This window comes from Zootoca vivipara, chromosome 4, assembly GCF_965207765.1.
Source record: "Zootoca vivipara chromosome 4, rZooViv2.hap1.1, whole genome shotgun sequence".
NCBI classification, from domain to species: domain Eukaryota; kingdom Metazoa; phylum Chordata; class Lepidosauria; order Squamata; family Lacertidae; genus Zootoca; species Zootoca vivipara.
The window spans coordinates 96,554,225-96,571,634 of record NC_142587.1 but is presented as its reverse complement, the minus strand read 5'-3'; the positions used below and the strand labels follow the sequence as shown (position 1 = coordinate 96,571,634).

At 48.5% G+C, this 17,410-nt stretch overlaps 1 protein-coding gene across 1 annotated transcript in view; it reads left to right on the top strand.

The window, feature by feature from the left end:
• Window positions 1-16,977, top strand: part of GDPD5 (glycerophosphodiester phosphodiesterase domain containing 5) — a 177,351-nt gene extending 160,374 nt beyond the window's left edge. Inside the window, exons 14-16 of the mRNA XM_060273932.2 lie at window positions 4,698-4,780; window positions 15,775-15,887; window positions 16,352-16,977. Coding sequence (XP_060129915.2) covers window positions 4,698-4,780; window positions 15,775-15,887; window positions 16,352-16,467 — 312 coding nt within the window. The 3' untranslated portion in view covers window positions 16,468-16,977. The remainder of the gene's footprint in view (window positions 1-4,697; window positions 4,781-15,774; window positions 15,888-16,351) is intronic.
• The last annotated feature ends 433 nt before the right edge of the window (window positions 16,978-17,410 follow it).

The following is a 17,410-nucleotide window of genomic DNA, read 5'->3' as shown; positions in this document are numbered from 1 at the left end:
AAACGAAAACCGACATCCTTGCTTCTAGAAAACTAGCATTCCAGGGAAGGTAATGTCTAGTTTTGGCTTCTCCCTGATGTGCTGGCTTTCTGAGGTCAGGGAAGGCTGCAGTTTACACGAATTATGACTAGGGGTGGAATGCTAAGTGTCCCACGCAGTTCACCGTCCCTCCCACCAAAATATCTAGGGAAACCAGAGAGGGGGTTTGCATCATAATGAAAACGGCAGAATAAATGCCTCAAGGGAAGATGCTTTGCAGGAGGTTGGACTCTTGAGTGCCTTCCAGCTCTGCAATTCTATGATTTTGTGACTCCTGTGAAGCAGATTGCAGAACTGACCTCCTTGTTAGCGGAGACGACCACAGCCCTGAACAGAGCTAGCGGTGGAGGGAAAGGCCTTTTGACAGGGGTGCCTAATGATGACTGAGGGCCTGCGGAGACAATTGCACGCCTGGAATGTAATGGATGGCTTTTGTGAGGCTGCCTCTAATATCCTCTTTGGGCATTTTTAGAGACGAGCTCCAAACCACTTGCCACACTCCTTATCTCTCCAGCAGCAGCTGCTGTTACCATGGAGCTGTGAAGAAGTCCAAGGTCCTGGTTTTTATTTCAGAAATTACTTTGTGCGCAAAAAGCAGCCCATTAATAGCCTTTGATCTGTCCGTCTTATCTTTGGATGGACGTTGGCCGGGACACTTTCTGAGAACAATGCGTGGTTGCGGTTTCCCGATTGGGGCACAGGCTGGAATAATTTTTCAGGGGGACGTAGATCTGGAGCAAGCAAAGGCGTTTGTTTTGCAGCCGGATGAGAAATTTTTGCGGCTCAGCCTCGTCGTGTTTGCTTGTTTTTTCACTAGCAGTTCGAAAGCACGCCAAAAATGCAAGTAGATAAATAGGCGCCGCTGCGGCGGGAAGGTAAATGAGGTTTCCGTGCGCTGCTCTGGTTTCCGTCACGGTGTCCCGTTGCGCCAGAAGCGGTTTAGTCCTGCTGGCCACATGACCCGGAAAGTTGTCTGCAGACAAACGGCCTGAAAGCGAGATGAGTGCCACAACCCCATAGTCTCCTTTGACTGGACTTAACCGTCCAGGGGTCCTTTACGTTTTATCTTTACCTGCCTCCTTCCCAAAGCTGGAGAAGACTTCAAAAAAGTGCTGCCTCAGCCGGTGCGGGCTAGCCAGTGATGCTGCGCTAACACGGCCTCTGTTCTCCAAAGTTCTCTGTTCTCTGACGGCAGAATCCGGGACCAGCCAGAACCCAGCGTCCCGACAGCGTCCCGAAAATACAATTTTTACGTTCTTCTGCACCTTTTAAGGCCCGTCCTTCTCCCCGCTCTGCTCTCTCGACAGGGAATACGCGGCGGCGAACTTGAGCGTCAACCTGTACGTTGTGAACGAGCCTTGGCTTTTCTCTGTGCTGTGGTGCTCCGGGGTCCAGTCTGTCACCTCCGACAACTCTCGCGTCCTCAGTAGGCTGCGTTCCCCCGTCTGGATGATGGTAAGCAGGGTTTTGGCTGTGCGTCCGTTTGTTTCCAGGCGTGTGAACGTGTCAGGGGACCACCAGGGGTCAGCAGAGAGCCTGGTGGATCAGAGCGAGGGCTCTGGGACGCTGCCAGAGCCCCAGGGCCCTAGCGCCTGGCAGCTTCCCCCGGAAGATGGGACTGGGACTCGGGAGGAGATGAAAACCCTTAGGGATGTTGCGGAGATGGGAGCTCCAGAGGGATAGTTGCAGAGGGCGGACCCAAGCAGTCAAGAGGAGGAGGCTCCAGGAGCTACAGCACGGGTCCCTCAGCTGAGCACCTCTAGTGGAGGAGGGGGGAAAGAGGAGGGACCAATGGAGGAGGTTCAGGGTGCCCCGGGGGTTATGCTGGCGGAAGTCACGAAGGGGGGGCACTTCCGGATTCTGAATCTGATTAGTACAGTCATGCTTTTTGATGCTCTGTCTTGTACATATGTATCTAATAAAACCCTGTAAAAAAAACCAAGCGCGGGGTTTGGAACCACTTACTCGTGAGGAAGCTACCCACACCATTACAGAACGTCAGGAGGAGAAGCAGCCTGCTGGAACAGGCCTGCCAGGTTGCGGGCATCCAACGGCAAGATCCGGGACAGATAAAAGAAAGCCCTTCTTCACAGGGTTAAACTGGGGAACTCCCTGCCACAGGAGGCAGGGATGGCTGTCAACTTGGGTGACTTTGAAAGAGGATCAGACAAATTCATGACAGAGGAAGAAGAATTCTTCTGCACCTTTTAAGGCCCGTCCTTCTCCCCGCTCTGCTCTCTCAACAGGGAATAAGCTTCAGTAAAAAGGAAAGGTTTTGCCTGGTGCCTTAAGCTAGACTAGAGAGCACCAGGTGAGACTCCCGGGGGGGGGGAGCATTCCGCAAATGAGGAGCCACCGCCGAAAAGGCCCTGCTCTCCTGTTGCCACCCGCTGAACCTCCCACGGAGGGGCTCAGGGAAAAGGGCCTCAGAGGATGATCACAGGATCTGGGCCAGTTCTTATGGGGTGGGAGGCAGTCCTTGAGGTTTCGGGGTCCTGAGCCGCATAAGGCTTTATAGGTCAAAACCAGCACTTTGAATTGGGCCTCGAAACACCATAGAAGAGGCTGCGGTTCATACAGGGCTTACTTGCCGGTGTCTTCTTGCTCCTACACACATGCACACGATTATATACTTCTTGTTACTGAAACAGAAAGGGGCTAAACCTCTACTCGGGTCAAATCCATTCGTTGATTAAAAGGGCAAAGCAAATTGACGGGGCTTGTGACTTCTCCTGTTGCAGCTACCAGTTTAGTGGCCCAGGGCGCCATCTAGTGGTTGCAAAAGTGCTTGATTCTTGATTCATGTGCAGGCATTTATTTGAGCACCTGTCTTATTGGTTAGTTCGGTAGATTAATAAGCAAAATCCCTTTGTATCAGGGATGGTTCTCCTGACCAAGGGCTGACTGGACCTGTGGCCAATACTCTGGCGACTGAGTGTCAAAATAGATGTGGTCGAAGTGTTAAAAGTGAGCATGGCCCTTTAAAAAAAAGCAAATATCGGGTAGGGGGTCATGAAAACCTTTTGGCAATGCAGCAGGAAGCCTAGGGGAATGATCACATATATTGATTGATCAATGGATATAGATACGGAACTATTTTTTGGGGGGGGGGAACTTGAGGGCCACAATTCACTTTGGCTTGATGGCGTCAGGCAGCTCATATAAGTCGTCAATTAAATTGAAAAAGTTTCCTGTTTTAAAAATGAATTTTGAAGGATCTTGGGAGCCACAGAAGACCTCTAGATGCCATGGCGTAAGCCCCCCTTTCTTTTGGTTCTAGCACTGTGAATTAAGGACACAGGTTTTGAAACTGCTTCACTCCTGGTGTTGTTACTGCAAGAGAAGGAATTATTCATTTATACATACATACCCCACTCATCTGGCTGGGTTTTCCCAGCCTCTCTAGGCGGCTTCCAACAGGATATTAAAAACACAATAAAACATCAAACATTTAAAACTTCCCTAAACAGGGCTGCCTTTAGATATCTTCTAAAAGTCAAATACGGTGGTCCCTCAACTTACGAATTTAATCTGTTCCGAACGGACCTTCGGAAGTCAAAGAAATCGGAAGTCGAAGCCAATGGGGGGGAATTTAAAAAATTCATAAGTCGGAAAAATCCTATCTAAAAATTCGGAAGTCGAAAATATCCTATCTAAACCGCATCCAAAATGGCGGACGGAACTCTCTTCGTAACTCGAAACATTCGTACGTCGAGTTACTCGTAAGTCGAGGTACCACTGTAGTTGTTTAACTGCCTTCTGATGTCTTCTAAAAGTCAGATACAGTAGTTGTTTCTTTCCTTGACATCTGATGGGGGGCGTTCCACAGAGAGGGCACCACCACCGAGAAGGCCCTCTGCCTGGTTCCCTGTAACTCGGCTTCTTGCAGCGAGGGAACCGCCAGAAGGCCCTCGGTGTCCGGGCAGAACAATGGGGGGTGGAGACGCTCCTTCAGGTATTCTGGACCAAGGCCATTTAGGGCTTTAAAGGTCAGCACCAACACTTTGAACTGTGCTCGGAAACGTACTGGGAGCCAATGTAGGTCTTTCAAGACCGGTGTTACATGGTCTCGGCGGCCGCTCCCAGTCACCAGTCTAGCTGCCGCATTCTGGATTAGTTGTAGTTTCCGGGTCACCTTCAAAGGTAGCCCCACGTAGAGCGCATTGCAGTAGTCCAAGCGGGAGATAACTAGAGCATGCACCACTCTGGCAAGACAGTCGGCAGGCAGGCAGGGTCTCAGCCTGCGTACCAGATGGAGCTGGTGAACAGCTGCCCTGGACACAAAAGAAGGCTTTTCATTTTAACTGCTATGTTGTTAAGGTTCCCTTACGCTCATAGGGGCCAGGGAGCCAAATCCAGATGAGGATTGTAGTTGAAACATTTGGAAGCCACCAGGGGGAGGAGGGAAGCTCTCCGACGAGAGAGTTTTATGCATTTTTATTTTTTGCCCCTATTTATGTTATTGCACCCCCCTTTGTATGTGTTTATATTGCTGCCATGCTGCCATTATCTTGCGTCACCGAGAGAACTGGCTTCATTGCCTGCTAACAAATGTCTCAAATATATCTGAAACCAGAACTCTGCATCCCCACATTGAGAGAGAGAAAAACTATTAATTATTGCATTAAGCCAACTGCATCCTCTTTTTCCTCTTCCAGTCTCCGGACGAATACTATCTAATCTGGATAACCGCCGACCTCGTTTCGTTCGTGGTAATCGTAGGAGTTTTTATATTCCAGAAGTAAGTAACTGCGGGCAGTGGTTTTGCAGAGTTATTCTCTCCCCCCCCCCCCCGCAAAACAACAACAACAACAAACCCATGTCTGAAAAGGCACCTTTAAGGGCAATGGAACCTTTTCAATAACCCTTTAGAAGTTGACCCAGTTTCCTACAATGCAGGAGCAATGTGGCTGGCGCTCCTTTGAGGTGCCACCCTGTGCCACCCTAGTCCTGTAAGTAGATCGAGAGGGCAGGGGTTGAATGGGGAGGGACCGCCTCCGGGTTGAGAGGGTCGTAGCGGGGAGAAATTCTCAGGCCCTTTTCTCCTCCTGCTCAATTCTTACATTTCCAGTGTGGTAGGGGAGAGAGGAAATGGGCACCATGCCACATCTGTAACCAAGGCGCCACCCGAAAACATTGGGGTGAGGGAGGTGGCATGCACCACCTCTAAGATGTTTTGTTTGAAAAGGCCCTCGCTTCTGAATCTCCCCCGCATGTAGAAAGCTAGCACGTCAGGCTTCTTAGCCCACTCCTCTTCCCTGACACACCAGTTTTCTACATGCAGGGATTTTAATGGTCATTATTTCATGTGCGATCTGCACCACGCCACACTTTCCTTGCTGAGGTGATCCAGGAGGAACAAAACCACGCACCTCTTTAAATAAATCTTTCGGGATGGTCCATCCTGGGCTCTGGAGTGAGATTTAGAGGGAGATCAAGGTATCCCCCAAATTAGTTGTAGTGAGTTCACGGCTGAGCAAGGATTTAGTGAGGGGGTCATGAATAACACAGGATTAGTTAGCATGATGCCTGCCACTCGTTTATTTCCCAGGTAATTCTTGAGGCCTGGGAAGTCACAGTAAGCCTGTAAAAGATGCTGTGTTGGAGTCCCGGGCATGTAGTCAGGAAGAACTCCGAGGAGAGAAAATACAATGCCAGGATGAGGGCTCTGGTCAGCTGCTGGTTTACTTGGAGGTTGACTTCAGAAAGGCCCTAAAGAACAGTAGGCCGGCACCTCAATCCAGGCACCTTAAAATAACCCACTGCCAGGGGTTGTTTTTTTTTTGCCGCAAATTATGCTTTCTCCACTTCCACAGCAGCCGGGAAGATTTGGCCCGGTGGGTTTCTAGCTGCTAATCCTTAGCCAGCGTAGAAGTAACCTCACTAGAGAAGCAAAGATCCACAGAGTGAGGGGGAAGGAGGAAACATAGGCAAAATTTGTAGATGCTTCGAAAGACGAGAGGGCAGCCATTCTTCCACCTTCCCATCTAGCCGGGGTAGGAGAGGAGAGAATTGTTTTCCAGCTGCTCTCCCGGGTGAATTCCAAGAGAGGGCAGTTCGCTGCCGAGGGAGCTGACTAGAATCCTCTCCCACAACCCCTTTCGAGCAAAGTTTGGGCAAGCGATATTCACGCAGGGTGCCCTAGGTCAGGGGTGGGGTGTGTTTTTTGGACCCCAGCTGGTCAGGGATGATGGGAGTTGCAACATCTGAAGGGACGCAGGTATCCAACACGCTATCACCTGGGGTTGGGGTAGAAAGTCTTCTCCCAACTTTTTGCAGCTAGCTAGTTGGATGAGAGGGGATTGGCCCAGAGACCCAGTGCTACGGATTCTGAGTCTTCCACGCCAGCAGTTAATTCTCCTTTGTCCTGACTCTGCATCGGTAGCCTTGCTCCCTGGGGAGGAATGATGGACTCGAAGGAGGGGCCCTCTGCCTCCTTGGTTTGTTTTCTTACTGCTCTGACCTTGTTGCATGTTCCTCCTCTCTCTCTTTCTCTCTCTCTCTTTCTTTCTCGCTCTCTCTGCTGCTGCATTTTGGCATCTTTACAGCTATCACATAATCAGGTAATTTCTGATGCCTTCTTCCTCATCCCACCTTTCGTCTGTTTCCTTCCTTCCTTCCTTCCTTCCTTCCTTCCTTCCTTCCTTCCTTCCTTCCTTCCTTCCTTCCTTCCTTCCTTCCTTCCTTCCTTCCTTCCTTCCTTCCTTCCCACCTCCCTAAAAAAAACAAAAAAACACTGCTGCAAAATTGGGTTAAAAAGCAGGGTTGTTTCCAGAAGACCGTTAAAAACCCTCTAGAAGTTAAAAGAAAGGGGGGGGGAGACCCTCCAGCTCATGAAATGTACTTGGCGGGGATTTTTCAGCACGCGGAACTCGGTTGCACAACTCCAAGCGTCCCTTACGATGGCAACCCCTGAAATGTGTGCCGTTTGTTTGTTTAATGCATGTATAAAAATAATAGAGAGTTGGAAGAGACCCCTGGAGGGTCCTCTAGACCAACCCCAGGTGCTAGCCTGGCACTCTAACCACTACCCCGCCGGCTCTCGATTTAACGACTGGGAAGATTTACGCCCCACTCTTCATATAGCCTCCAAAGATAGTGATGGCCACTAACAGACAAAATTCATGAGCTATTGAGGGCTCCTAGCCAGGATGGCTCTGTTCTGCCTCAGTTGCAGACAGCAATGCTTCTGAATACCAGTTGCTGGAGGTGGGGAGAGTTGCTCTTGTGTTCAAATCCTGCTTGTGGGGGTTTCCCACAGGCACTTGGCTAGCAACTGAGGACAGGATGCTGGACTACATAGGCCATTGGCCAGATCCAGCAAGCTCTTCTTAGCTTCTTACTCACCGAGCCTGTCCAAGTACACACAAAATCTCCTTTTGGGGCAGGTTGGCTTTTAACTGGGCCTCCTCTATCTGCACCACCGGCCGTCAAGCATGATGGGAGTTGTAGTCCAAAAATCCAGAAAGGCACCAGAAAAGGAGGGGAGGTTGCTTTAACCCCTCGTGTGCCTGGACTGTGAGCAGCTGAGGTTTTTTCTTCTCAGCCACATGTTCCCCCATGTCCTCAACCCATTCTCATTTTTTTCAATTGGCCTCTGGGGTCTCATTTTTATTCTCTTCTGGCGAGCATTTGAACCCCTCCCCCACCCTACCCCATTTTTGCAGCCAAGCCCTGATTCCTTGTTTTTGTTGTTTACCCAAGCGTTCCACCTCCGCACATTATCTCCCAGCAACGTTTGGTTGTGTTACAGAGAACCATTCTCATCGGTCTGTCTCTGCCTTTCTCATTTTTTTAAAAAAACACAAAAGATTTATTTTTATTTTTTAAGATATAGTTTCTGTGCATATCAGTGTTTTCATGGTATACGTAACCGAAGCGATCGTAGGCGTGAGCAGGATTCGAATCCGCTGCCTCGGCTTTCCTCCGCTGCACATTTCTGTATTGGAAGGCAGCCCGAAAGCGATGTGTAGATCCACCCTGTGGGATCTTGCTTGGGGAAGTCAGGGGGGATGTTGCCGTTTCCACTAGATCCCTCCAGAAAGAGGCACACTTGAAAATACTTGTGTGTGTTGTGCATGTATCAGCTCTAGATGGGTTCTGAACTTTTTTTGGGGGGGCACACTTATTCCCCTTTTTCTCTGCAAGGAACAGCTTTTCCATGTGCTGAAGGCGCACAGCGAGTGCGCAGCGCTTTTGTAGTTTGTAAAAGTATGCTTGGCTCGGAGAAAACAGACAGAGAAAAAGCTTTCCTCCCTCTCTCTCGAACTCGTGCAAAGCTGTGCATTCTGGAAATGGGTGAAAGAAAGCGCTTCTTTCTGCAGCACAGATTTAAAACTGTGGGACTCGCTTCCACAAGAGGCATCAGTAGCGACCAACCCAGATGGATTTAAAAAGGATTAAATCAAATTCACTGAGGAAAGGGCTATCAATGGCTGTGATGGGAGGCTGCGCTCTGTCTCTGCGGTCTGAATCTCAGCTGCTGGAAACCGCAGGCCATAAAAAAAGGAAAGAAGCAAACCTCAAAGTGGTTGCAAGAAGATAAAGCCATAAAATCGAGAAGAAGGCACAGCCCTAAAGTTAAAATACTGAATCAGATTAAAATCACCTCGGCTTCCTAAGCATCTGGGTGGGCATGTCCAAACAGAAATGTTTATAGCAGGCGACGAAAAGAGTGCGGAGAAGGTGCCTGCTTAATATCAATAGGCAGGGAGTTCCAAAGTTCAGGTCTGCCACACTAAACCGTTGAGTTCTCACCAAGGGCGCCTGCAGTAGTGTCAATTCTGCCCTGGTGTAAAGGTAAAGGTAAGGGACCGCTGGACGGTTAAGTCCAGTCAAAGGCGACTATGGGGTTGCGGCGCTCACCTCGCTTTCAGGTTGAGGGAGCCAGCATTTGTCCACAGACAGCTTTCCGGGTCATGTGGCCAGCAGGACTAAACCGCTTCTGGTGCAGCGGGACACCATGACGGAAGCCAGAGCACACGGAAATGCCGTTTACCTTCCCGCCACAGCGATACCTATTTATCTATTTGCACTGGTGTGCTTTCAAACTGCTAGGTTGGCAGGAGCCTGGGACGGAGCAACAGGAGCTCACCCCGTCGCGGGGATTCAAACCGCCCACCTTCCGATCGGCAAGCCCAAGAAGCTCAGTGGTTTAGACCACAGCGCCACCTGCGTCCCATAAGGCAATCTCGAATCCTGCTCCCTGGTTTCCCCAGACATCTGGTCAGCCACTGGGAGAAGAGGGTGCAAGTCTTTTCTTCTGTGGCCTGGGAAACTTTGCGGGAACATCAGCGATCGCAGGACCGGGAAGTAAGGAGAAGCGTTTCGGCTGATGTCATCTTCCTGCTTCACTCATCCCGGCTGCTTCTGCACACGTCCGTGCTTTTATCAGCTCAGTGTCTCCTCCTCCTCCTCCTTTCCTGACCCTCTCTCTTTCCTTCCCTTTTACGAAGAGCAACTCCCTTTAGCTTTTCGAGGGCTGCATTGGGCGCAGGAGGGCTGTGGGCAATTGGCATCTTTGCACCAGCAAGCCTGCGCACCACGGGGGGTGGCTGGTGGGGGAGAGGGTGGGTGTACTGGACCTAACCCCAGGTGCTTCTCAGCATACTGGGCTTGTGCTAAATTTGGGGACTTTCAGCCTTTTGCACCTGCCTGGGTGTGACCGCGGCAGGCCAGACTTACTCTGTTTTTATTTTGTGGTGTTATGTTGTGAATCACCCTGAGACTCTATACAAATTTAGAAAATAATACAATATGATAAAATAAAATATTTTAAATATTTGTAACCTGTGGGTCTTCACATCTAGTGGTACCTTGGTTCTCAAACTTAATCCGTTCCGGAAGTCCGTTCCAAAACCAAAGCGCTCCAAAACCAAGGCGCGCTTTCCCATACAAAGCAATGCAAAACGGATTAATCCGTTCCAGTCTTTTAAACCAACCCCTTAAACAGCAATTTAACATGAACTTTACTAGCTAATGAGACCATTGATCCGTAAAATGAAAGCAATAATCAATGTACTGTACTATATAGTAAATAAGACAGTATTGTAGATGATAAAAATAAAAATAATTATTTTTTCTTACCTGCACTGATGATAGTCATTGTTTGGATGGGGGGGGCCCTTCTATCCATTTCCGCAGTCACACAATCAATCAATCAATCAATCAGTAGGTGAACTGGGTTCCACGCAGTCACAAAAGCAAATTAACCAAAAAAGCCTCAAAAACAAAAACGCAAAATAAATAGCAAAAACCAAAGCGCCAAACTTAACCTGTTCCGAAAGTCCGTTTGACTTCTGAAATGTTTGAAAACCAAGGCACGGCTTCTGATTGGTGCAGGCGCCCCAGAAACAACAGGCGACAGCCGCATCGGACGTTCGGCTTCCGAAAAATGTTCGAAAACCGGAACACTTACTTCCGGGTTTTCGGCGTTTGAGAACCAAGGTACCACTGTACTACTGAACCATAACTCCCATTATTTCTGGCCATGGGCTGATGGGAATTGTAGCTTGATGTCTAGGGCTACCAGTTCCCTGCCCCTGATATAGGAAGGGGTAGTTGTAAATGCAAAAATTGCTTGCAGGCTTCTCATTCCGGAAGCGCTGCGGCCCATTCTCCCAGCAAGAAGGCCTTTTGGTTTCAGAGTCCCGTTGGGGTGGGGATAGCAGCAGGGGGCTGGGTGCACATGCAGCAAATGCAGACTCCTCTATTTTTTTTATTGATTTGGCAGCAGACCTGATGTTAGCACACAGCATACCTGTCAAGTTCCAGCCTGAGAAATAAGGGACCGGACCGGAAGCGGCAGACCAGAAGTAGCGCTGCCACCATTTTGGAACTGGGCGGAGAAGTGACTTTTGATGCTGCTGTGCCCAGTTCCAAAATGGCCGCCGCACCAGAATAAATCGGGGGGAAACAAAAAAATCCGTTTTCCGGCTGGGAACAGCAGGAAAAACGGGGGTTTCCCGGGGAATACGGGAAACTTGGCAGCTATGGCACACAGGCCTGTCAAAATCAAATCCCTTGATGGTCCTGGGTGGGTTATTTAAATGACCACTAGGAGGTGCAACGAAGACGAAATTGGGGTGGTGTGTGGCTGCTTTGTTTGTGGTTTTGGTGTTCGTACTTAATCTTGCATATGTATTTGATAGTGTGTGTGTGTGTGTGTGTGTGTGTGTGTGTGTGTGTGTAATGGAGGCGCTTTTAAAAAGTGCAGATGACAAACGCAAGCCAAAGCGAGGCTCCTCCTTTATATTTGTTGTTGTTGTTTAGTCGTTTAGTCGTGTCCGACTCTTCGTGACCCCATGGACCAGAGCACGCCAGGCACTCCTGTCTTCCACTGCCTCCCACAGTTTGGTCAAACTCATGTTCGTAGCTTCGAGAACACTGTCCAACCATCTCGTCCTCTGTCGTCCCCTTCTCCTTGTACCCTCCATCTTTCCCAACATCAGGGGCTTTTCCAGGGAGTCTTCTCTTCTCATGAGGTGGCCAAAGTATTGGAGCCTCAGCTTCAGGATCTGTCCTTCCAGGGAGCACTCAGGGCTGATTTCCTTAAGAATGGATAGGTTTGATCTTCTAGCAGTCCATGGGACTCTCAAGAGTCTCCTCCAGCACCATAATTCAAAAGCATCAATTCTTCGGCGATCAGCCTTCTTTATGGTCCAGCTCTCACTTCCATACATCACTACTGGGAAAACCATAGCTTTAACTATACGGACCTTTGTCGGCAAGGTGATGTCTCTGCTTTTTAAGATGCTGTCTAGGTTTGTCATTGCTTTTCTCCCAAGAAGCAGGCGTCTTTTAATTTCGTGACTGCTGTCACCATCTGCAGTGATCAAGGAGCCCAAGAAAGTAAAATCTCTCACTGCCTCCATTTCTTCCCCTTCTATTTGCCAGGAGGTGATGGGACCAGTGGCCACGATCTTGGTTTTTTTGGTGTTGAGCTTCAGACCATATTTTGCGCTCTCCTCTTTCACCCTCATTAAAAGGTTCTTTAATTCCTCCTCGCTTTCTGCCATCAAGGTTGTGTCATCTGCATATCTGAGGTTGTTGATATTTCTTCCGGCAATCTTAATTCCGGCTTGGGATTCATCTAGTCCAGCCTTTCGCATGATGAATTCTGCATATAAGTTAAATAAGCAGGGAGACAATATACAACCTTGTCGTACTCCTTTCCCAATTTTGAACCAATCAGTTGTTCCATATCCAGTTCTAACTGTAGCTTCTTGTCCCACATAGAGATTTCTCAGGAGACAGATGAGGTGATCAGGCACTCCCATTTCTTTAAGAACTTGCCATAGTTTGCTGTGGTCGACACAGTCAAAGGCTTTTGCATAGTCAATGAAGCAGAAGTAGACGTTTTTCTGGAACTCTCTAGCTTTCTCCATAATCCAGCGCATGTTTGCTATTTGGTCTCTGGTTCCTCTGCCCTTTCGAAATCCAGCTTGCACTTCTGGGAGTTCTCGGTCCACATACTGCCTAAGCCTGCCTTGTAGAATTTTAAGCATAACCTTGCTAGCGTGTGAAATGAGCGCAATTGTGCGGTAGTTGGAGCATTCTTTGGCACTGCCCTTCTTTGGAATTGGGATGTAGACTGATCTTCTCCAATCCTCTGGCCATTGCTGAGTTTTCCAAACTTGCTGGCATATTGGGTGTAGCACCTTAACAGCATCATCTTTTAAAATTTTAAATAGTTCAGCTGGAATATCATCACTTCCACTGGCCTTGTTATTAGCAGTGCTTTCTAAGGCCCATTTGACTTCACTCTCCAAGATGTCTGGCTCAAGGTCAGCAACCACACTACCTGGGGTGTACGAGACCTCCATATCTTTCTGGTATAATTCCTCTGTGTATTCTTGCCACCTCTTCTTGATGTCTTCTGCTTCTGTTAGGTCCTTACCACTTTTGTCCTTGATTATGGTAATCTTTGTACGAAATGTTCCTTTCATATCTCCAATTTTCTTGAACAGATCTCTGGTTTTCCCCATTCTATTGTTTTCCTCTATTTCTTTGCATTGCTCATTTAAGAAGACCCTCTTGTCTCTCCTTGCTGTTTTTTGGAAATCTGCATTCAGTTTCCTGTATCTTTCCCTATCTCCCTTGCATTTTGCTTGCCTCCTCTCCTCCGCTATTTGTAAGGCCTCGTTGGACAGCCATTTTGCTTTCTTGCATTTCCTTTTCCTTGGGATGGTTTTCGTTGCTGCCTCCTGTATAATGTTACGAGCCTCCATCCATAGTTCTTCAGGCATTCTGTCCACCAAATCTAAATCCTTAAACCTGTTCCCCACTTCCACTGTGTATTCATAAGGGATTTGATTCAGATTGTATCTTACTGGCCCAGTGGTTTTTCCTACTTTCTTCAGTTTAAGCTGGAATTTTGCTATAAGAAGCTGATGATCTGAGTTACAGTCAGCTCCAGGTCTTGTTTTTGCTGACTGTATAGAGCTTCTCCATCTTTGGCTGCAGAGAATATAATCAATCTGATTTCGATGCTGCCCATTTGGTGATATCCATGTGTAGAGTCGTCTCTTGTGTTGTTGGAAGAGAGTGTTTGTGATGACCAGCTTGTTCTCTTGACAGAACTCTATTAGCCTTTGCCCTGCTTCATTTTGAACTCCCAGGCCAAACTTGCCAGTTGTTCCTTTTATCTCTTGATTCCCTACTTTAGCATTCCAATCCCCTGTAATGAGAAGAACATCCTTCTTTGGTGTCATTTCTAGAAGGTGTTGTAGGTCTTCATAGAATTGGTCAATTTCACTTTCTTCAGCACCGGTAGTTGGTGCATAAACTTGGATTACTGTGATGTTAAAAGGTCTGCCTTGGATTCGTATCGAGATCATTCTGTCATTTTTGAGATTGCATCCCATTACAGCTTTTGCCACTCTTTTGTTGACTATGAGGGCCACTCCATTTCTTCTACAGGATTCTTGCCCACAGTAGTAGATATGATAGTCACCCGAACTGAATTCACCCATTCCCTTCCATTTTAGTTCACTGATGCCCAGGATGTCGATATTTATTCTTGTCATCTCATTTTTGACCACATCCAGCTTACCTCCACTCATGGTTCTTACATTCCAGGTTCCTATGCAATATTTTTCTTTACAGCATCGGACTTTCCTTTCGCTTCCAGGCATATCCGCAACTGAGCGTCCTTTCGGCTTTGGCCCAGCCGCTTCATCAGCTCTGAATCTACTTGTACTTGTCCTCCGCTCTTCCTCAGTAGCATGTTGGACGCCTTCCGACCTGAGGGGCTCATCTTCCAGCGTCATAACTTTTATATGCCTGTTGTCTTTGTCCATGGAGTTTTCTTGGCAGGGTTACTGGAGTGGCTTGCCAGTTCCTTCTCCAGGTGGATCACGTTTAGTCAAAACTCTCCACTATGACCTGTCCATCTTGGGTGGCCCTGCATGGCATAGCTCATAGCTTCTCTGAGTTATTCAAGCCCCTTCGCCACGACAAGGCATTGATCCATGAAGGGGCCTCCTTTATATATGTGTGCCTAATTTTATTAATTTGATTTAATGTGTGTGTGTGTGTGTGTGTGTGTGTGTGTATACACACACAATCTGATTGATTAATCAATAAGGGGCACCTTTTTTAGATGGCTTAATTTAAAATAAATAAATAAATCGTTTTTAAAAACATTATAGAGATCCGGCCCAAGGTTTTGCAAAGTCGCTGCTTTTAAGTGGTGATGTGAGAAGCCCAGGGCTCTCAGGCGTTGTGTCAGAGACTCAAAAGAGCCAGAAGTGATTAACTGGGAATCTCCGACTCACTCCGACTCCTGTTTCCCTTGGTGGGATTAAGTTGCCTGTGCCTGTTTTGCTTACCATCACCCTTCCCAGTAGATCGAATCCTGATCAGCGCACCTTTTTTTTTTTGCTTTGCTGGAGGGGAAGGGGGTGTTTGGTCATTGAGCAGCTGCCTCCTTTTGCAATACTTTTGCTAATCTCCAGTCCTTTCTCATATTTCCATTGAAAGCATGCTGAGGCCCCCTCCCACTATCTCCCCCCCTCCCCAATTTGAGAGGAGCCCAGCCACTGAATCTGTGCTCGGCTCAGCAGAAAAGGCCCATTCTCATGTTGCCACCCTCCGGACCCCTCGTGTAGGGGGCACATGGTGAACGACCCCAAAGGATGATCTCAGGGTCCTCGAGGCACGGTAGTCCTGCGCTCTTTAACGGGGAGAGTTCATCAATTAAATGAATGGATCAATTAAACTAAATAGCTTTAATTGGGCTTTCAATAAATGTGCCATTAATGGTTGCTGTTTTGGATTTCATTGCGTTATTATCTTAGTTTTATCGCATTATTATTATTTATCGGCTCCCTCTTTGTGGAATGCTCTCCACAGGGAGCTTAACCTGGTACCTTCATTATATATATTTTAGGCACCAGACGAAAAAAATCCTCTAAAACCAGGCCTTGGGCTGATTCATATTCTGTAGCCTTTTAAATGTGTCTGTGGGAAGGTGGGGGAGGCTATTCTCTTTCTGTTTTGTTTGATAATTATCTACAGTACTTGTTTTTATTCTGTGAACTGCCCCTGAGACGGTCAGGCTGGCTTGCAGAGCTTCAAAACAGAAGGAAACGAGTTCTCTGCCGCCGTGCTAGGAGAATAGTTCAGAATCCTTTCCTCGTGAGCTAAGAGCCCATGGATTGTGAGCTCCTTGCCTGGAAACCTAGTCGGGCGCCTGAAGCGTTTGGTTCCTGACGTTCTCCTTGTCCATTTCAGGTGGCGAATGGGCAGCATCCGCAGCTACAACCCCGAGCAGATCATGCTGAGTGCCGCCGTCCGAAGGTCCAGCCGGGATGTCAACATCATGAAGGAGAAACTCATCTTCTCAGGTGAGATTCCACGCAGCTGTAACTTGGATCTGCAGCCGAGAAGTGACTTCCTGTGGGGGGTGTCCTGCTCTTCTTTGGGTCTTAAGTTCGAGTCTCGCCTTAAATTCATTGTCATGCGGCTAAGGCTAAGTCTTTTTTAAACATTACAGACCCAGCCCGAGGTTTTGCAAAGTCGCTGCTTCAAGTGGTCATATGACAGCCCAGGGCTCTCACGCCTTGTGCCAAAAGACCCAGAAATGATGAACTGGGAAATCCAGGCTCTCTCCAAAACGCATGCTCCTCCTCCCTCCAGTGACAATGGGTAGATTAGATCACTGCCAGTTTTTTTTTATACTGGGAGTAGATCACAATCTCTTGGGAGTTGGGCGTGCCTGGCCTATAGGAAACCCAGCATCTGTTAAGATCCTTCCCCCTCCGCCTTCTAACACCCCGCACTTCAACGGCCTCTCTTCTTTCCTCCTCAGAAATCAACAGCGGCATCGAGACGACGGACGAGCTTTCGTTGTGCTCGGAGAACGGCTACGCCAATGAAGTCGTCACTCCCCTGGACCACCGAGAGGTGAAGCTTCGTATCAACTGAGGGGGCAGCGGAGTAGCGGCTGGGGGGACTCCGGAACCTTCCGACGCTTCCTTGGTCCTTGCGTGGACAGCCTGGGACTGTACTCCGTTCTCCAGAACTATTAATGCAACGGACTTCGTGAGGGTGGCCTGGTGCCTCTCTGGAAACTGAAGCTGGACTGGGTTTCTTTGATTTTTGTCGTTGTTGTAAATATTCCCCCTTTTTTGTGACCCCTTTTCTTGCCTATCATGGGATTGGGGGCGGGTGGGGCAGGATTAGGCATGTTTGCGAGGAGTGATCTGGCGATGGGACCCACCTGGCTGGACCGCCCATTAGACTAGAAGATAGCCTTCAAAGGCGTTGCCGGACTACAAGTCCCATCATCCAGGAGACCATGCGTGGCTACAGCTGATGGGATTTGTAGTCCAGCATCATGCAGGGTCATGTGACGGAAGGAACCCCCGCTGTCTTCCTCTCCTCTCCTCGGTGCAGCGATTGTTAGCTGAACTTATTTAAAGATGTATGTTGTGACGCCTTTGCGAAGCGTGGTTATTATCCATATTTTTATTGATTGGAAATCTTCTGGGCACTGGGGAGATGTCCAGCCTGAAATCTGAGGGCTGCATTGCCCATCTAGACAACATTCCAAGGGCCGTGTGACTAGTGGGCGGAGCCAGAAGCAAAAGTGGGGAAGGACGTGTTGCAGACAGGCAAAGGTGCTTGGGGGTGAGAAGCAGGGCTTGTGAGGGGTGCCGGGGGCCACATAGAGAGGCCTGGGGGGGCCAATTTCAATGCGTTTGAGGTTTCCCAATCCTGATTTGCAGGTAGGTTGATGTGGAGAGGAAGAACAGCTCCAAGCATGAAGAAGGGAGACATTAACTGGAAATATTTTACAAGCCTGAACGTGGAATGGCTTTGATCTTTCTGCTTTCTCAATGGCGCCGGGGTACAAAGATCCCTCCAC